Source organism: Mesoplodon densirostris, chromosome 19, assembly GCF_025265405.1.
Source record: "Mesoplodon densirostris isolate mMesDen1 chromosome 19, mMesDen1 primary haplotype, whole genome shotgun sequence".
NCBI lineage: Eukaryota > Metazoa > Chordata > Mammalia > Artiodactyla > Ziphiidae > Mesoplodon > Mesoplodon densirostris.
Window position 1 is genome coordinate 60763899 of NC_082679.1, and position 21466 is coordinate 60785364.

The 21466-nt window shown below is 43.5% G+C and overlaps 1 protein-coding gene across 2 annotated transcripts in view; it reads left to right on the plus strand.

The window, feature by feature from the left end:
• CDH13 (cadherin 13) overlaps positions 1–21466 on the plus strand; it is a 1057374-nt gene that overhangs the window by 539708 nt on the left and 496200 nt on the right. For both annotated transcript variants that reach the window (XM_060083564.1, XM_060083563.1), the window contains exon 5: positions 16273–16425. In XM_060083564.1, the coding sequence (XP_059939547.1) occupies positions 16273–16425 (153 nt within the window). The remainder of the gene's footprint in view (positions 1–16272; positions 16426–21466) is intronic.

A 21466-nucleotide genomic window follows, 5' to 3' on the forward strand; every position in this document is an offset into this window, starting at 1 on the left:
TAGAGATAGAAGGTGCATCTTGATGGATAATAAAAGAGTAAAGACTTAGATGAAGAAAATAATGAGAGAGGAACTATTTAGCAACATGTTTTACCCTTTCCACCCCACTGTGTGACCTCCATCCTTTGAGGCAGACATAATTTGAAAGCCCAGAGCATATGATTGGTAGTAATCACATAAATGCATAGTATGGGAACAGGGCTCAGGAACCTATAAAAGTTTCACCTCTGCTTCCCCTTAGGGGAGGTATCTAACCAGTATTAATATTTTAGAAATACTAGAAGGTAGAAGAGGAGCCATTATTCATGACTAGCACCTCCATGGTATGAAAATTAAATAATGGATTTTTTTTTTTTTTTTTTTTGCGGTACACGGGCCTCTCACTGTTGTGGCCTCTCCCGTTGCGGAGCACAGGCTCTGGATGCGCAGGCTAAGCGGCCATGGCTCACGGGCCCAGCCGCTCTGCGGCCTGTGGGATCTTCCCGGACTGGGGCACGAACCTGTGTCCCCTGCATCGGCAGGCGGACTCTCAACCACTGCGCCACCAGGGAAGCCCCTGGATTTTTTTTTAAGAAAGAGTTGCTAGAGTTGTGGAACTATAAAAAATATTCCTCTCTTGGGGATGTTGCATTTTTTTGCATTTATCTTCTCCTCTTGAGAACATTTTGATTTACTTCTGTGATAAGCTTATAACAACTAAGGAACTTGGAAGGAGGGATGAGCTAGGCTGGGAGGGAGGGGGGTTAAGGCAGCTGACAAATGAGCCTGGGTAAATTTGTTTGGCTTCAAGTCAGAAAGCCCCAGGACTGTGCAGACATTCATTTTCCATCGTGTAGCATGTGCACCTGCACAGATGGGCCGGGGCCCTGGGCCCTGTAACAGGGAGCACCCACTGTGCCACATGGAGTGGGGTCTGAGCAGGCTGGTCTGTTGAACAGGAGCCCTCCAAAGAGGCCTTTCATAATCCAGTCCCAGCCTTGGAACAACCAGCCTTGCTCCTTATGGAGGCATCTGGCTGAGCCATGAGAAACGGAGCAGCCAGGAGTTGGTGTCAGACCAACACCCGGAGTTCTGGAATAACTCAGCTGGGCTCAGAAGTTTCCATGTCCCGTCCTGTCCCCAAGCCAGCTGTGTAACCTTGTTGGACAATTGACTTCACCTCACTGAGTCTCACTTTCCCCATCTTTAAAACAGAAATAATAGTTACCTCCCTGGTAGAATGCACATAAAGCTCTAGCATGGTACCTGACATTTATAAGACCTCAGTGAAAGCAGTTATTACCTAGGATACAACTTGAAGGTTTTAAAAAATCCTCTTAATTATTAAAATTAGTAATTTATTTTATAATTCTATAATTATTATAATTATTAAAAGTCATCCTGATATTGACATGGTGTTGTGGTTAGATGTATTCAGATGATAATTGTTGACATTGATTGAGTGCCTACTGTGTGCCAGCCATAGTACTGTCTACTCACCAGAACCTCAGGGGCGTGGGTCTATCGTCCTCATTTAGCTGAAGAGGGAACTGATGCTCACATGGGTGAAAAGATTGGCTCAAGGTCAAAATCCAAGGACACATTAGAGCCAGAGTTCAAACTGACCCAGAAGCCATTTTCTAAACCATTGCACCACAGAGGGAGGAATGATAGATACTGCATAGCACCTAGAGAAATGGAGGCCCAGGGAGTGAAAGAGAACCCTTGTCCAGCCAGTGGGTAGAAAGTGGCTGAGCTGGTTTTAAACAAGAGATCCCCAGATAGCGCCTCATCCCTCGCCTGCCTCACAGGGTGCTGATCCCCACATGCTCAGAGCTGCTCCAAGTTCAGACTCAAGTAATCACAGCAGCTGGGAGTAAGAAACAACCTCAGAGTCTGTCTGATATTGGTCACCTCTCCACCTTCTTCGCCAGGTGGGGTGTGAGCTTGGACACGCAGTGGCAGCCTTCTCCACCACCAGTCTGCCCACGACGTCAGCTAAAGCTCTTTAACCTCTGGATGTTTTCTTCATTTGAGCTGAAATCTGTCTGTTCTGTATCTTGGCTTTTTCAAAAGAACAAAATGAAACCAGTCTCTTCTGCGGGTATTTAGGTGATGCCCCAAACTGTGCCTCCTGCCACCATCTTTCGACATTTCCAGTCACTTAAGGGGCTCCACGGTGTCCATCTTCTGTAGAACAGACCACCTGGCTTCTCTCTCAGATACATGCTTCCTCATGGCTCCCTACCTCACATGTATCCCTGGGATAGAACATTGCACACAACATGATCTGTTTAGGAATTGTCACCCACAGGGCAGTAATTGGGCAGTTGTGTTGACCCATGGCTGGTTAGAGGATTTGTTGTCATGACTTGAGAGGAGCCTGAAGCTCATACACAGCCCCCACCAAGAGCTTTCCATTTATTGTGCCTCTTCTGAAACGCTTTGCCAAAGCCTTCATTGACTCAGTTTGAATGATCCTCTCTTGTTGGGCTTCCCTTGGAAAATCCATAGTTTAGGCAGCCGGAAGCTTCAGAAGAAAGATGTTGACCTACGTTGATTCCGTCGCATCCATGGGCCTCTTAACTTTCAGGGAGCGTGCTGCTCTCTTTTTAAACATGGATGTCTCATGGGGATCATTGAATTAGGAGGTGACACTATTCGGAGGATACCAGAGCACCCCTCAGAACTCAAGCCCAAGAAGCAGAGATGGTCCTTACCAGAAATTGATAAGCCATTTTGAAACCAAAGTAACTGTGCAAGTTCACTGATTTATGAACTTTTATCATTTTCTTTTCTCTCTGACCACACAGTCTCTCATTTCAGCGTCCCTTTACGTAACTTCTTTATTTATTGCAAAGTATTTAAATGTCTGTTATTCACCATGCACTGTTCACAGCAACAAACAAAAGTCCCTGATACCTTGGAGCATATATTTTAATGGTAAAGAAAGATAAAAAACAGATAACTATGTCAGGTGATGATTCCGTGAAGAAAAACAAAATGGTTATAGAGGATGATGTTGGGATGGGAGACTTTTTTTTTAATAAGGTGGTCAGGGAAGTCCTCTCTGAAGAGATCAATGTAATTAAAGAATTGAGAGACAATGATGAAATGAGCCATACGGGTATCCATTTAGTAGGATCCTGGTGAATTGAAGCCATTCACCAGTCACCACTGGGAAAGGGGACTGTGATATTTTGGTCTAAGAGTGTAATTTGGAGACCAAGGCTGAGGCATAAGATTAAGTCATGTTGCAGTGGATCATTTATCAGATGCAGGGTGGTAACACATGCCGTGCTTGAGCCTGATGTGGCTTCACATACACACAAGTATTCATTACTCTCTTTTTTAATTTTCCAAGTAGACTATTTTCTTTGTCAAGGTCTGCACTTATGGCCCAATTGGGTCTCCCCAAGATGGTAGACTCAGCTTTCAAGCTGATAAGACTTTAAGGGTCCACAGCCTTCAGCCAACTGAGTCAGTCTCTTCCTGTCCCAATCCCAGGATCCACAAAGAGATGATCAGATTGGCCAGGCTCTGCTTTTGTATAAGAGCCTATGGGTCAGAAGAAGGTAAGCCCAGGGCTGAAACAGCAGTAGACCCAAGCATGGCACTTTGGGGGAAATGACAGCAAAACAGGATCAGGGGATGTGTGTGGACTCAGCGACGTTTGAGGCTGAAGGCAAAGGCAGGTTATAAAGAGCCTTGAATGCATTTCTCAGGGAGCATGAATTTTCCCTGAAAGTGATGGTGTAGGGGGGCCCTTGAAAGGTTTTAATCAGGTGTAATCCGATTGTGAGAGAGAGTAGGTGCTTCAGGGGATGAGGCACTTCAAAGCCTCACACAGGTTCTAGCCGAAGCACATGCAAAGGAGAATAGAATGTCAGGCTTTCAGTGGAAAATGATTGAAATTGTATTTATGTTTGCTTGTGTTTCCAAGCGTCAGACTTCACATTAAAATTTGTCCTGAATTATAAGAATAACAAGAATAAGCGTTGAAATTCTCAGTGAAAGGGCAGCCAACACGCATTTCCAGGGAGAAATTGTTCGATTGTTCGTGTTTATTACTTCCAAATGGGAATAGCCCCGGGTTCATAATGCTGATTTTGTTACACTGCTTTCTCTGAACTGTGGTTCAGATGAGTGCGTAAATATTTGGTTTAACATTTCTGAACTGATGGAAGGGAGAGGAGCGGAGCAGTGGCAAGGAAGGAAAGTTCGGCAAGTTAGTAAGAGATTAAGTGTGTGTAGTTCAACAGTGCCCAAGGGCATGATTGATGTATTATCCTTTTACATGGCAGAAGGCATGCAAAACCCCCCAGACTGCACCGTTACTATGCCAAAGCTCAGAGAGTGTGGGAAGGTAAAGATGTTCCTGCTGGGAATTTGATGTACAGAGGAAATGGGTGACCCCTTGGGTACATATAAATGTGGAAATTGAGACTTGGAAGTCCTTAATCTTGGCTCTGCCTAAGATGAGTATCTCTGCTCCGAGTCTTCACAGGGTGGGTGTGTCAGCAGGAGTCCAGACCAGGAACACTTTCAACAGTGCCAGGTTCCAGTGCTTTGTTGATTCTACTCCTGGGGCACTCCCACACAACCCAGCAGACTTTGATCAGGTGGCCATGTGGAGTGGGGGTTAAGGCCATGGGCTCTGGATACTTGGATTCAAATGCAAGGCCATTATGTAGCTGACTTTGGTAAGGTGTTTGTGACTCAGTTTCTTTCTTTGTAAAGTGGGGATTAACATCAGTACCTACCCCATAGAATTGTGGTAAGGATTAAATGAACTTATGTATGTAAGATGCTTAGAATAGTGTGTGGCAGAGTCTTATTTTTCAATAAATGGTAGCCTCTGTCATAGTCATCATCATCACCACCGTTTAATAATCATAAAAATAACAATTGCCTTACATTATTGAGTAGGTTTATATACTGATGCATTAGGTATCTCTCAGATCACTTATCCACAGTAACCCTTTTAGGATAGGCATTATTTCCCTCATTTGGCAGAGGATGGGAATGAGGTTCAGAGAGGCCACATGACTCCCAGTGTGTCCACATTGTTAGTGAGCTCCAAGCTGCAAACCCTAAGTGTCCTAAGCACTCTGTGCATTACTCAGGATAGGTTAGGTTCAGTGGTGGTAATAAGCAACTCCCATTTCAGTTGATCAAAGTAAAAAATCAAAAAAAAAAAAGTTTTAACCGAGCTCCATGTCCATTGAGGGGTTAGGTAGGGGCTCTGCACCTTGTCATTTTTCTTTCTTTGGGATCTAGGTTGATGAAGTCACCACTATTTGGAACATAGCTCGTCACCTTGGAGAGGGCAAAAAGAACCTGGCTAAGCACATCATAGCTCTTAAAGCTTTTACTCAAAATTAGCTGAAGTTACACATGTCACTTTCACTCACACTTCATTGGCTAAAGCAAGTCCCCGTTCCTGAAGAGCCAGAATATTAAAGAACAGCTTCAGTGACTACTTCCCACTACCATACATCTGATTCATAAGTAGAAGACACAACAGGTATAGAAAATCTAGACTTTTCACTATGGGTTCCAAGGGACCATCGTGTGTGTGTGTGTGTGTGTGTGTGTGTGTGTGTGTGTGTGTATCTGTTATTTATTTGTCTGGGTTTTTTTTTTTACAACTTTATTGGAGTGTAATTGCTTCACAATGGTGTATTAGTTTCTGCTTTATAACAGAGTGAATCAGTTATACATATACATCTGTTCCCATATCCCTTCCCTCTTGGGTCTCCCTCCCTCCCACCCTCCCTATCCCACCCCTCCAGGCGGTCACAAAGCACTGAGCTGATCTCCCTGTGCTATGCGGCTGCTTCCCACTAGCTATCTACCTTACGTTTGGTAGTGTATATATGTCCATGCCTCTCTCGCTTCGTCACAGCTTACCCTTCCCCCTCCCCATATCCTCAAGTCCATTCTCAAGTAGGTCTGTGTCTTTATTCCTGTTTTACCCCTAGGTTCTTCATGTCATTTTTTTTCTTTTTTTTTCTTTTTTTTTTTTATATTCATAAGAATTTTTTTTTTGCTTTATAACAAATTTAATCAGTTATACATATACATATGTTTCCATATCCCCTCCCTTTTGCGTCTCCCTCCTACCCTCCCTATCCCACCCCTCCAGGTGGTCACAAAGCACCGAGCTGATCTCCCTGTGCTATGCGGCTGCTTCCCACTAGCTATCTATTTTACATTTGGTAGTGTATATATGTCCATGCCACTCTCTCTCTTTGTCCCAGCTTACCCTTCCCCCTCCCCATGTCCTCAAGTCTATGCTCTAGTAGGTCTGTGTCTTTATTCCTGTCTTGCCCCTAGGTTCTTCATGACATTTTTTTTCTTAAATTCCATATATATGTGTTAGCATACAGTATTTGTCTTTCTCTTTCTGACTTACTTCACTCTGTATGACAGACTCTAGGTCTATCCACCTCATTACAAGTAGCTCAATTTCGTTTCTTTTTATGGCTGAGTAATATTCCATTGTATATATGTGCCACATCTTCTTTATCCATTCATTGGATGATGGACACTTAGGTTGTTTCCATCTCCGGGCTATTGTAAATAGAGCTGCAATGAACATTTTGGTACATGACTCTTTTTGAATTATGGTTTTCTCAGGGTATATGCCCAGTAGTGGGATTGCTGGGTCATATGGTAGTTCTATTTGTAGTTTTTTAAGGAACGTCCATACTGTTCTCCATAGTGGCTGTACCAATTCACATTCCCACCAGCAGTGCAAGAGTGTTCCCTTTTCTCCACACCCTCTCCAGCATTTACTGTTTCTAGAGTTTTTGATGATGGCCATTCTGACTGGTGTGAGATGATATCTCATTGTAGTTTTGATTTGCATTTCTCTAATGATTAATGATGTTGAGCATTCTTTCACGTGTCGGCAGTCTGTATATCTTCTTTGGAGAAATGTCTATTTAGGTCTTCTGCACATTTTTGGATTGGTTTGTTTGTTTTTTTGCTATTGAGCTGCATGAGCTGCTTATAAATTTTGGAGATTAATCCTTTGTCAGTTGCTTCATTTGCAAATATTTTCTCCCATTCAGAGGGTTGTCTTTTGGTCTTGTTTATGGTTTCCTTTGCTGTGCAAAAGCTTTGAAGTTTCATTAGGTCCCATTTGTTTATTTTTGTTTTTATTTCCATTTCTCTAGGAGGTGGGTCCAAAAGGATCTTGCTGTGATTTATGTCATAGAGTGTTCTGCCTATGTTTTCCTCTAAGAGTTTGATAGTTTCTGGCCTTACATTTAGGTCTTTAATCCATTTTGAGCTTATTTTTGTGTATGGTGTTAGGGACCAAGGGACCGTCTTGATTTTTGGTAGAACCACAAGAGGCAAAGTCAAGGGGCCGAATGAGCAGGGGGGTGAAACTCACAGTCTGCATTAAGAAACCAGAAACTCAGGAAGTGATACATAAGAATCCCAGTTATTCTGTTGGACAATAAAGAGATGCAGAAGTGTGATACTGATGGGCAGTGAATGGACTTTGGGCCCAGACAAGTAAGGCACAATGACTGAATGACCCAAAGATGACTTCTTTTTCTGGTCTGCTGTGACCTCTTTGAGCACATCTCCCATGTCGCGTAATGTGGGCTTCATAGAATATACTGAACTGCGGGGCCCTTGAACACTCTGGAACTCGTGAATTGTCAGTAAATATATTGAAAAGAAGAGAAGAAGGTAGAGGGAGATAATATGTTAGAGGAAATTATACTCAAGAAGGAAACATCTTATTAAAATCATGGGAGAGAAACAGACCATCAGGCTGAGTGAATGGTGGTGTCAGTTTGGAATACACTAACAAATATAAACCGAGTTCCCTCAGTAAGAGCAGCATTGTGCCAATTATGTATGTAAATATGTGTATTTAAATATACATATTGGTCCTTTTGTGGCTGGCTTATTTCGCTTAACATGATGTCTTCATCCATATGGTAGCATGTGTTAGAATTTCCTTCACTTTTAAGGCTGAATAATAATATTCCATTTCCATTCCTGTACCACATTTTGTTCATCCATTTATCCATTGTTGGACACTTGGGTTCCTTACACTTTTTGGCTATTGTGAATAATGCTGCAGAATACTCATTCTTTCCATGTGTCAATGGATCATTTAGTAGAGATGATATTGCACTTGGCCGTGAATAAATTTTTTAAAAACTCGCAAGAGTAGAAATTTCATAAGCCACGTTATTCTATGACAAGTTGGAAATAGATAATTAAAATGTTAGAAATACTTGTAAATTAAGAAATACTCTCATTAAAAAAAAATTCTATAGCCTACAGAAAGTAACCACAAAATTATAACTATCAGAAAATAATGCAAAAAAACCCACCAATTAAACACTGAATCCTATGGAACTCAGCTTAAGCTGTGCTTAGGCATAATCTTAAGTGCCTTTCTTATAAAAGAAGGGAAACAAAGCTGGTGCAGTGATAGTGCTGATGAAGGGTAAGTGTAGTGTATTCAGATTTCCTCCCCCCATCATGTGTTACTGGAGTTTGATTTTCCTTCCCAAGTGCTCCATCCTGCCCTTAACCTTAGCACCCTCCATGGGAGGATGGAGACCATTTGAATTCGGTGGTGAACACAGCCAGCCCTGCTGGTATGAGAACCCCTGGTCTGTGCAGTTGGTCTCTAGCCATCCTCCTCCTCCGGTGGATTGCCAGAGTGTTGGTTCTGTGCTTCTCCACCAGGTATTTTGGAACTCTTGGCACTGGGTTTTCCTTAGTCCCCCTTGTTAATTTATAACCTACTGGTTGAAAGTTGTTGAGCAGCATGAGGGTGAGAGACGGGCATGGATCTAACAGCTGCCCAGACTGCTGAATGGCTAAGTGTCTTCAAGTTCAAAGGCATGTCAAAGACTAAACCACAGATGAGAATTAATTACTGCTTACAAATCACCTTAGAGAACCAACCTACCGATTAAAAAAAAATGCCTTCTAATAACTATAGGTAAAGGCAATAAGTGGGTTTTTTCCTATTTAACATGAAGTAGAAAGCAACTTCTAAATTAGCATATACACCAAGCTCCAGTAATTACTCTTACATGTTTTTAAAAAGTTGTTTTGGTTTTGAGTTTTTTGTTGTTTTTTAACTGTATAATAAGTAATATAGGCTCATTTTATGAAACCAAAAATATTCTAGAGTGAAGGAAAAAATATCACCCCTACTTCCATCCCCCAAAGACCTATACTATTCACATGTGATTTATTCCCTTTGGAAATGTGTGGGGGCAGCGGCTGATTATTTTCTGGTTTTTCATCCTTTCGATCATATTGCTTCTATACGTAGAATCTTTTATCCTTTGAAAATAAGTATCTCCTGATTTTCTAAATAGGTAGAATTAGAGCATTAATTTAGTTGGCTATGACAGGGCAGAAGTGCTAGGGTATTTGTGTTGGAGCTGCTTTGTGCAGCGAGCACAGTGTTTGCTTAGACAGAGGGTCTTCACACAAGGGAACCCTTTGCAGATTATAAGGATGGGGAAGTGTTCTAGGTCCCTTCATGACTCCTGGGCATTACCACTGCCTGGGAAGTTAACTTTGGGGATTTGTAAAAAGAGAAATGAGAAGATACTGAGGTTGCATAGGTAAAGTGACCACATTTAAAAAAAAAAAAAGTACAACAGACTTTAATTTGTGAGTTTATGAAGCATTTTATGATCTTATAAAAACATGCAAACAAAGTTGCACTTTTTTTCAAAGCTTTAATAGGGTGTCTTATATGTTCCAAACCCAGGAAATGTTAAAAGAATAAGAAATAAATAGCCCAAGGGACAATCACCACACCCAACAAAGAGGCCATCTGCTCTCTGTACCTTAATGGACCTCAGTGGTGAGCAGGGCTAGACCCAGATGATGAGGTTGTCTCCCTGGAGCAGGGCAGAGGGTCAGGAGAAGCTCCAGTGAGTAGGCAATCCCTGGTGCCGAGTCCAGGAAGACCAGGAGGGGCTCTAGCAGACAGGACGGGGGGATAGGAGTCCAGCTGACCTAGGTCCAGAGAAAGTGGGCAAAGTTCAGGAGGCCCATGGCTCATGGTGGCAAGAGATAGAGCTGGAGAAGCAGGTGGAGGCCCATCAAGGAGGTCCCTGGGGGAATTTCATCTGGGAGCAGTGGGGAAACATTGAAAGTTTTAATCTGAGAACTGTCTTGGCCAGATTTGTGTTTGCATTTTGGAATGGCCGTTCTGGTTGCAATTAGGACACGAAGGGAAAAGGGAGAATCAGAAACATGGAGGCCAGTTAGGAGACCACTGTAACATTCATTTACTTACTTGGTATGCAAATATTTGCTGAAAACTTACTGTGAGTGTTGTGTGTGTTCTTGGCCCTGACAAGAAAACAGTCAAAACTCTCTAGTGGAGATCTGAGTTAAATTACAGGTACTGGAGATTGGCAGAGGACAGAGCTAGAAGTTCTTACAGTAAAGAGAATATACAGAACTTGGCGATTGTGGCATTTTGATGTATCAAATACATTTTCCAGGGGCCTCCCTGGTGGCGCAGTGGTTAAGAGTCCGCCTGCCGATGCAGGGGATACGGGTTCGTGCCCCGGTCTGGGAGGATCCCATATGCCGCGGAGCGGCTGGGCCCGTGAGCCATGGCCGCTGGGCCTGCGCATCCGGAGCCTGTGCTCCGCAACGGGAGAGGCCACAACAGTGAGAGGCCCACATACCGCAAAAAATAAATAAATAAATAAATAAATAAATAAATAAATAAATAAATAAATAAATAAATAAATTAAAATAAAAAAATAAATAAAATAAATAAATACATTTTCCATAGGGGAAAAAATGATGTCAGCACAATTAAGGAAATGTCTGAACCTACAGGGAAGCACTGTAATGGGCAATTAAAAACCACACTGACTGAATAAAGACACAGACCTACTAAAGAATGGACTTGAAGATATGGGGAGGGGGAAGGGTAAGCTGGAACAAAGTGAGAGAGTGGCATGGACATATATACACTACCAAATGTAAAATAGATAGCTAGTGGGAAGCAGCTGCATAGCACAGGGAGATCAGCTCGGTGCTTTGTCACCACCTAGAGGGGTGGGATAGGGAGGGTGGGAGGGAGGGAGACACAAGAGGGAAGAGATATGGAGACATATGTGTATGTATAACTGATTCACTTTGTTATAAAGCAGAAACTAACACACCATTGTAAAGAAATTATGCTCCAATAAAGATGTTTTTAAAAAATACCACACTGACTAAAGGTAATGTGGGGTTCTGGACTGGATTTTGGATCAGAAAAATGATAGAAGTAGAAAACTTGGTGAAACCTGAATACATAAAATCTGGAGGTTAGTTAGTTAATAGTCACACATCAATGTTAATTTCTCATTTGTGACCAATGTTCCATGGTTATAAAAGATGTTAATATTAGGGAAAATTGGATGAAAGGTATATGGGAACTTTATACTATCTAGGCAGTGTTTCTATAAATGGAAGTTTACTCCTACCCCCAAAGTCTGTATCTATCTATCTGTCTATTAGATATAAAATATATTTTTATTACATAAATATAATAATATATAAAAATATTACATACTATATATATATAACCCCCAACCATATTGAATAGAAAAATTATAGAATAATTTATACAAAATGGTCCTATTTATAAAAATGTAAAAACATTCAAGATTGCTATATATTCTGTGAGTATGTATATATGTATATAAATTCATAGAATACCTTTAAAACACAATGCAACTTAGTATTGTTGGCTACCTGCAGCAGAGAATGGAGGTGGGAACGGGATTCAAGGGGGGACCCTGGCTTTGTCTAATACACCACACTCAAGTAGGAAGGAAGTAGGCAGTGAAAACACCCTTTGAAACTCAGACCAAGCATCACTTCTTGCTCCAAGCCTCTGTATTTCCTGCCCCTTGCTGGGTGCGGAGGACTCTGGTCCCACCTGAGCCATGCCACCGACACAATGGATGTTCCGGTCACCCCCATTGCTGCCTGGGAAGTGACTTTACCCAGGTATGCAGCAGGACTCCTGTGTGCTATTTACACGCCCTTCCCAGAGTGTCGGCACGCGGCATCCAAGTTCTTTCTCATCATTAGCTATTTTTTTTCATTCCGACTCAGAGAACAAGGAAGGAAAATCCCACTGTGAAAAGAAGTGTTGAATTACAAAGAATAATAGGAAAGACCAGCTAATTGTGAAGCCCTGCTATGTGGTATAATGTGTGTTAACAGCTGCTGCAGTAGCAGAGACTCATGACAGGATTTGTTCTGGGCAGGAGTGCACTGGATTTCTTACATTCCATCACATTAAACACAAGAAAAGGATGATAGCCTTGGGGCCACAGCCATAGAGCAGCATTTGGACAAATCTTAGGAGTTTAACGTAGTATAATAAAGGTCATCTGGAAACCCACCTGACTTGCATGGAACAGCTTTGATGTGTGGCTGAGGCCACAGAGCTGTTGGATAACTCCTGAATCTAAATTGAGCCAAGACTCCCATCTTTCCCGGGGAGAATGATCCCTACTCCCATGCTTTCTTCTCCAAGGTTCCTCCATGCCCTGGGGTGCCTTTGATACATACGGAAATATGGGACTTGGAGAAATACCAACTCTGCTTTACTGACGTTCTAGAAAACAGGCTTTTAAGAGTTCCTAATAGTGTTATATGTTTAAAATAGGTCTGGAAGGGAGGTAGCAAACAGACGCAGCCTTTTTTCCAGCAGAAGTCTCCCAATAGTAACGGTGGAAACCATCACCAATCATAATGAGCGTGGATGGTGCTGAAATCCATCTAAATCGGTGGTCCTCAACCCCGGGTGTGCATAGAATCATCCATGGAGCCTATTAAAGCACAGATTGCTAGACCCCACCACCAGGGTTTCTGATCCAGGGGGTCTGGGTGGAGACTGAGAATCTGCATTTCTGAAGAGCTCCCAGGTGATGCCCAGGCTGGTCCAGGGAACCATATCTTGAGACCACTTGTTGCAGGGAGAATGAGGCCCTTCACTTCCCTGTGCTGGCGGCCCTGTACGGCTCATCAGTCTGGGGGCACCGTGCCTGGTGTGGCTATGAGCGCTCCTTCAAAGCAGATGCAACGCTGAGGACCAGGAGGCAGGTTCAACTGATATGTTCAAAGCCAGGCCTTTAAAAACAAAATGTTGGGCTTCCCTGGTGGCGTAGTGGTTAAGAATCCGCCTGCCAATGCGGGGGACATGAGTTTGAGCCCTGGTCCGGGAAGATCCCACATGCCGTGGAGCAACTAAGCCCATGCGCTACAACTACTGAGCCTGCGCTCTAGAGCCCGTGAGCCACAGCTACTGAAGCTCATGTGCCACAACTCCTGAAGCCTGTGCGCCCAGAGCCCGTGCTCCGCAACAAAAGAAGCCACCGCAGTGAGAAGCCCGTGCACTGCAACGAAGAGTAGCCCCCGCTCGCTGCAACTAGAGAAAACCCACATGCAGCAACGAAGACCCAACACAGACAAAAATAAATAAATAAAATAAAGTTTAAAAAATGTTGAGAGAGAGAGAAGACTTGTGCACTGCTGAGCAGAGGTCTTGCTCCTTCCCCAGAGAGTCAGTCATTTAAATCCAGCAACCAGCACTAATTAAACAGGGTTCTCTCCAAGACCCTGCTTCCATGAGGTCACGTGGTTCAAGCTCTCTAAGAGAGAGAAAGGAAATGACACAGACCTGATCTTTACAGCAGGAGGAAAAGTTGCCCTGGGAGGATTTCTGAGTCTAGAATTCAGCTTTCCATGTTGAGTGGCAGGTAGAGGAATGGGAGGATGGCAGTGTTTGCCTCAAGAGAGCTTTCAGGACTGTCTCCCACTGTGTTTCTTCCAGAAGGTCTGGGGTGCTGTGCTCCCAGCCCTTTCAGAGCAGGGAAGGGTCAAGGAAGGAGAACAGATCACAGAAGCCTTCTCCTGACAGGTGCTTTCTAGTGGGTGTGGTCAGAAGTCCACTCTTAGGAAGCAGGACAGTTCCATAGCCTTTGTAGGTTTCCCATGTTCATTTCCCTTTAGTTAATATGGCCTTTGGAGAGGACTTGTCCCACGGGTGTGTGTAGGGGAGCAAAAGGAAGAGGTTTTAATCCATATTTGGGCTGAAGTGGTAAGAGCAAGAGGGGAGTGACGGTAAATGTGAGAGACGAAGAGGAACAGAGTTGGCTCAGATGCCCCTTCCCACAGTAAGTCTGTTTCCAGGTCACTTCTGTCCTGAAACCAGAGACTTTTGTGAGTTTTGTTTCTAAAAAGGAAATGTGTTCCCTTAGAAAGGGATTTTTTTATATTGTGGCTAAGATGTGTTTTATGCCTGGAAGTGTCAGTTTTACCCATTAACAACAATGGCATGATGTTGTTATTATTATCATTCTTATCTTAGTATTCTAATTGTTAGCTCTGATTTATTGAGCCCCTTCTATGTGCCAGGAAGTGTACTTTGCACACAGTATCTCAACAAACCCTCAGCAACCCTGGGAAATAAGTGTCATTATCCCTATTTTATAGATAAGGAAATCGAGAGGCAAAAAATCACATTCAAGGTCACAGGACTGATCGTCGGCCAAGCTAGGATTGAGACATATGTTTGTCTAATCGGTGGCGCTCCTCGTTAAACAGATATTGGTCTTGGTCCCTGCGGTATGCCGGGCACTTTGCTAGTCGTGGGACTCAGTGGTGAGCCCGATATGCTGAGGCTGTTGACCTCATGGAGCTTCCAAGCAGTGGGGCTAATGTCAGTTGGATTCAATCGAGTCAAGCAGTGACTAAAACTTCTGTTCATCAGAAGATACCACATACCTTATTTTTAGTCTTGCTTTGGATGATATTTTCTGTTAATTTTAAAAAATGCAAGCAGAGGTAACTGGTGTTTAATCAAAATTCTCAGTGTATTTTAATAAAGAATATTTTAAATCAGAAAAAAACTGTACTGCCCTATGGACTGCGTCATGCTCTTACTCCACTGGTCCTGGCAGAGGAGGCTTGCCATGACGCTCACGCTGCCTTAGGCACCACTGCCACCTGGTGACACATGTCAGAATTGCAGGCATGGCGCCAACAGAAATGCCACCACCACACCTCTTCCTGATTCCACCAGAAGGCACATTTCTGGTTCAGCCACCTAAATCCTCCAGGCTCAGTTGACTATATTCCAATAGGTGCCTGCTTACTTGTAAATTGATGACAGCCAGATCAGTATTAGCTTTCTTTTATCTGTTGTTCTGAATGTCTATTGTGTTAGTGACCTTTATAGTGTTATAATCAAATTAATGTCTGCAGGTATTGATGATAAAGTGATATTAAATATACATGAATGCTTGTTAGAACTCTAGAACTAACCTATGCAAATTATGATTTTCTCTTTAGTTGGATACTTTCAGATGACATCAAAACATAACATAATTGGCCCCCTAATTACCTCTCAACCTCACCTCTCCTCAAACCATTCTGGAATTTTCGAGGCTTTCTCACCTGCCTGCTGCCTGTCTATGCTGTTCTCTCTGCCTGGAACTGCCTTCCTATATCTTTACCTTTTGAATTTATTCTTTAAATGTCAGATCAAGGCTGACCACCTATAGGGAATTCTCTTAAAGTGAATTCAACAATGACGGTGTTGCATAGCAGTGCCCCTAGGGAGATGGAAGATGGCTTCTGAATCCCATCCTTGTTTCTTTAATAACTGTGACCATGGCAAGCTTGCGTAATCTCCCTGAGTCTCATTGATTTCATTCATTAAGTATGAATAATAATGTTCCCTGCCCCCAGCATTGTTGTCAGAGTTTTTTAAAGTGTGTGTAAAATTCCTTCTCAGCACCATGCCTAGTACCTGGTAGAAGCAAGGGCATAGGTGGCACTGTTGATGACTACATACATGTAGATACCTAGAACCCTGATTAATGCCTGCCTGGTATAGGACTGTCAAATGTTTTCCATTGCTTATTTGGTCTTGCAGAAAAAAAAGCCTGTTTCCTGGGAGTTAAAAATAATATAAATGTCCAACCTTGAACTTCATGAAGTTACTTCCCTCTTAGATTCTTCAATATACATCACCCCAGGGCTGGTAAGCTTCCCCGGCTGAAAGCCACAAAGATTTGCATATTAGGATGAAAGGTGTTAAATAGTGATGCTATTTTTGGTGATGCTGCTTTAGTCAAGTTCATCCAGCACCTCTGCGTTGGCATCTGTGATTAGTGGATTGGTCACCGAGGTGTGTTTGTACTGTGCTTTCTCTGTGTTTTCCAGCCAGAGTCTTAAGTGTCGCTCTGTTTCTCTGACCAGGTAGTCGATAGTGACAGACCGGAAGGGTCCAAGTTCCGGCTCACTGGAAAGGGAGTGGATCAAGAGCCTAAAGGAATTTTCAGAATCAATGAGAACACAGGTAGTGTCTCCGTGACACGGAACTTGGACAGAGAAACGATCGCTACCTACCAAGTGAGTACCCCTCCCCCCCAGTGCCCACCCCACACGCAGAGATGTACCTTTCAAAGACTACTTCCCTCCCACTGAGCTCATTATTTCTGTGCTTCATCAGACCCGGGGCTGTGCGGCTTTAAGTGTGTCTGTGTGGAAGCCAAGTGGCATTGAACCCTGACAGAGCAGCAGTGGGGGCCCCTATCTCATCAACAGAGCCCTCCAGGTCTGCGTGAGACTTTGGGCACTAAAAACCAAGAAGGGGGACCCTGGGGGGATCTCAGAGGAGGTCAGAAACCCTACATTAACAATGGCTTTCCAGAAACCAGCTTGATAATGAAGAGCTGTAAAAAGTATAAACCCTTGGACCCGATCATTCTACTTTTAGAAAGCCATCTTAAGGAAATAGGGAGGAATTTAGTTAGATTTTTGTACAATGATGTTATAGCAGGACACGATCCTTAAAATGGAAACAGTTGCTAAATATTCAGCAATATATAATGGTTAAATTATGGCACAATTTTGCAAGGAAGTTTCCTACACCATTTAAAGTATTTTTGAAGAAGTTCTAGTTATATGGGAGATTTTCAAGATATTGAATGGAAACAGACACACCAACACATATGGTATCCTCATTACAGATGGAGTATTTACACATATCATGATGGGTATGTTTGTGAAGAAGCATGATAGAGGAAAAGTCAAAGTGTTGGTGGTTGTATTTGACATTGTTGATTTTTTTTTTCTGATTTTTCTACAATGTACTTGCTTCTCTTTTCTATGGAGAAACAGAAGGCTATCTGTAGGAGGACAGTTTCAGAAGTTGACACCTGTTCAAGATTCAGAGACCAAAGTAGTTGCACACAGATATTGGGGTGAGCATTAAATCTCATATAGGCTCCAGGTCTGTCCTATCCCCTCTCTACGACACCCCCAAGAGTCCCATCTCACAGCCTCTGTTAAGGACCCAAGCCTCTGAGGGCAGTAAGCTCATTTTTCAAGAAATGGGACAGGATTCCCAGCCATTGTCGGGGCAAGCCCTCTGTGGGATGCAGGGCACTGAGCTGGAAGCAGGCACTTGGGAACAAGGCCCAGTCAACAGAGTTTGCTTTCCATCACCATTGCCCATCACGTGCGCCTTTCCCTGGATTGGGCTCTGGGGGGTGGCGGCCAGTTTCTAGGAGTGGACTTGGCATCTCTGGTTTTCTTCGTCAAAACACCGTGTAAGAACATCCCAATCCCACTTCAACAAAATTACTTCCTCTTCCCTAAAAAAACCTCCATATTCTTCCTTTTCTGCAGAGAGAGGGTGGAGGGGCATTGCATTGGAAAGTCAAGTGTTCTGGCTGGGAAATGGGTACCCTGGGTCTAGCCTCCTCTGTCACCATGAGATACTGACCTTGGGAAAACCAAGTAAGCACTGGTCCTCAGGATTCCACCCATAAAATGCAGATAACACTCGCCTAGCTACCAGCTGGATTGCTGTGAGTTTCCAGTGAGAAGATAGAAGAGGGCGTTAGAGGCATTAAAATACTAGACAAATACAGGGCAGTGGGTGAGGAAAGGCCCATCCAGCCTCATGCTGAACGGTGTGTTCCAGGGTCCCGGGTCCTGGGAGGACCTCCCTCTCAGGAACTTTGCCAAAAGGCAGATGCTGTGAGCATCTGCAGGGGGTACCATCTGTCAGAGGATGCCAAAGGGTGGCCAGTGTGCATCCTCAGCGAACCCCCGGCAGGGAATCTGGTTGTTGTAGAAATTGAATGCTGGCGCCCTCAGAAGTTCCCAGTTCCAGCTGGACTTGACAGTGACCACAGGTGACCTGGCAGCTGTCAGTGTCCAGGTGCTGTGGATAAGCCAGCTGCAGACCATGGGTAGATGCCCTCTACTTTTTCTCTGCCTGTGATAGGAATATCTCTTAATTTTCAGACACAAGGAACTAAAGATATGATACATTTCATAATTTCATAGCATGGTGATTCAGACCCCTGGGGTTAGCAAATTGCCATTCAAGTCTCAGCACTGCCGTTTACTGTGCTGTTTTTATCTTGGGTGACCCACTTACCCTCTCTGAGGATTTTTGATTCTCCTCCACAAAGTAGGGATAGTACCAGCATCTCTAAGGACTGTATAAAATGAAATAAAATTATTTTTGCAAATTCTTAGCACAATGCCCAGCACCTAGTGAGCATTCAGTAAATCAGAGCTGCTCTTATTCATTTTTCTGCTGAAAAAGATTTAAATTTTTTGGTTAAGTTCGACAAGTTTTTAACATCAGTTTCCTACCTTCAACCACGAGAAGGTTGACATCTACCACAGACTCATGGTTTTTCCTTCTGTCCTGACAGGAACTGAACTTCATAGCATTTGCTGCCCCTCTTTTAAGTAAAGAGGGAGATTCCTGGAGGAAGCTGAGCTCTAGAATTAACGTAGGAAATTAAGAGGGTACAAGATAAAGAATAAAGGAGTGGAAGTCTTCTCGGGAGTGTTCTGTAGCCTGGAAATAGGACTAGAGTGAATCAGAGAAACTGGAAAAAACTGGTTGCCAGGAGCGAGAACTGGTAAATGAGAGGCTGAGAGATGCCTTTTTGGGGTGACTCCGTAGGAGCTATTTTAAGAGCTGAACAATAGTTCGGATGCAGGCATGGCTAATTGATCCTCTCTGATGTTTGTGGGACCCAAAGGTGGATTAAAACTTTGTCACCCTTTTGGGAGTCCTTCCACATTCAGAGAGAGATTTCTGGGCTCCATAAACCAGGGCCCACCTGAGAGTGAACATTCTCCTTAGATGGCAATGACCTTGATCTCCAGGGACAGTGAGGGGAAGAGGCTTTGGGGCAGTTACAGCAGGAAGAACTCAAACACCAACATTCAAGGACTGACAGGGAGTGGGAGTGATGAGAAGGTGTCCTTTGGTCAATCAGGTGGCTTGGTTTTGATGTTGCCAAAGATGCCAGTCAGAGATTTTCTTTGAGGAGAATTTTTGATTCATGAAGTGTCCCTTTCCTCTGGCTTCCGGAAGCTGAATGCAGGGCTGTCAGGTACAGCTGTGCAGGGATTTTACTGCACAAGGGTGAGGCCATGTAGTATGCAGCAGTTACAAACATAATTTTGCATGTAGCCATGCTGGCTGAATTAAAAGCACAGCTTTTATGGACTAGCTACGGGAACTTGGGTAGGGTATCTTCCTTGATTTTATCATCTGTGACATGGGGACAATAATAATACTGATCTCATAGGATTTAATGGACTAAATGAGTTAATGCGTGTCAAACGTTTGGAACAGTACCAGGAACATGGTAAGCCCCATACAGTCTTTTTTTTTTTTAGGGGCTCTGGTTTAATTCTGTTCTGCTCTGTTGTTCCTCCAACACCTGTGTTTTATTAGGTATAGTTTGTTCTCTTGTTTGCTTTTTTTTTTTAGATGTTGGGGATAGGAGTTTATTAATTTATTTTATTTATTTTTGCTGTGTTGGGTCTTCGTTTCTGTGCGAGGGCTTTCTCTAGTTGCAGCGAGTGGGGGCCACTCTTCATCGCGGTGCGCGGGCCTCTCACTGTCGCGGCCACTCTTGTTGCGGAGCACAGGCTCCAGATGCACAGGCTCAGTAGTTGTGGCTCACGGGCCTAGTTGCTCTGCGGCATGTGGGATCCTCCCAGACCAGGGCTCGAACCCGTGTCCCCTGCATTGGCAGGCAGACTCTCAACCACTGCGCCACCAGGGAAGCCCCCCATACAGTCTTATCACATGAGTGAGAATTAGTGAGGGGAAAGGCAAAGGAGGTAAACGAAAACTGGTGGTGGCCCAGCTTTCCCATCTCAAGCATGAACTTCTCTTAAATAATCGTGAGTTTATTGGTGGTTTCATAATGTACTCCGTAGCATATCAATTGATTCATCAATTCATTCATTCTTAATATATTTGATTGAGGACCTGCAGGATGAGGAATACAATGGGAAATAAGACACACCAGGTTCCCTGCCCTCACGGAGCTTCCATTTTAATGCCTAGGCTTTGTTTCAAAATAAACGAATTTAAGTTCCTCGCCACTGTGTACAGGTGATATGCCAGGGAGTTGTGCTGTGTTCGTTGTTTGTCTTGGTTTACCCCTGGCGCAGGGCCACATGTGCCCAGTGGAGAGGCTGCTGGGGCTTGGCAGGCATACAGTGTCTGAAAGGAGTACCAGGGCTACAGCAGCCAAACGGCGGCCTGGCCTGAGCCACTCTTCACCAGCCTCATGAGGACCCGGTTTCTAATGCCAGGTCCCCCCTGCCTCTCGCTCTTCAGTTTAGTCTTTGTCCTGTTTTCCTCGTGTCCCTGCTGAGGAAGGTCCCTACCTATTACTCTCTGTTTGGTTCTGCTATTTCTGGATTTAATGAGAACTGGGTTCCTGCCTTCTCGATATACTTTGGGCACAAGAAAGTTGCAAATCCACTTCATTTCAAGCACCTATTTAGAAATGACTTACTGTCTTAGTGCAGATAGATCCATCTTGTCCCTGGTGGGCACTGTGGTTGGTTGCAGATCTGCTTCTTCAAAGAGCAGAATCCTGGGTCTCCAATTCCCACATTTTACTTTCCCCTTTTGCAAGTTTAAAAAACAGAGAGCACGTGGGTGAATTTTGTTGTTGTTTATTTTAAAGGTAAGTGCTATTCACATGCAAGTTCATGCTATGGTGCTGGCATTTTCCAAATCCAGCAAGAAAACACTGTGAACTAAGCCTCAGAGATTTGCACAAAAAGAAATAGTCTGAGATAAATTTGTCCTTGAGCCCCTGAATGTGTATCATCATTAAAGTTACTGTTTATTGAACTCTGCATGGCTGATGTTGTGCTAAACAACTCATGTACACTGTCTTACTTAATCCATTTCACACAAGAGACTTCAGAAGTAGGTGTTAACACCATTTTATAGACAAGCAAATAACTGTTAAATAACTTTTCAAGGTCTCCCAGCTGGTATGTGTTGAACCTGGGATCCATATCTGTTTCTCTCCACCTCTAAAGCCCTGAATTTTCAATTACTAAGAAACACTTCTTCCTGTTTTACCTCCAACTAGATTCTGAT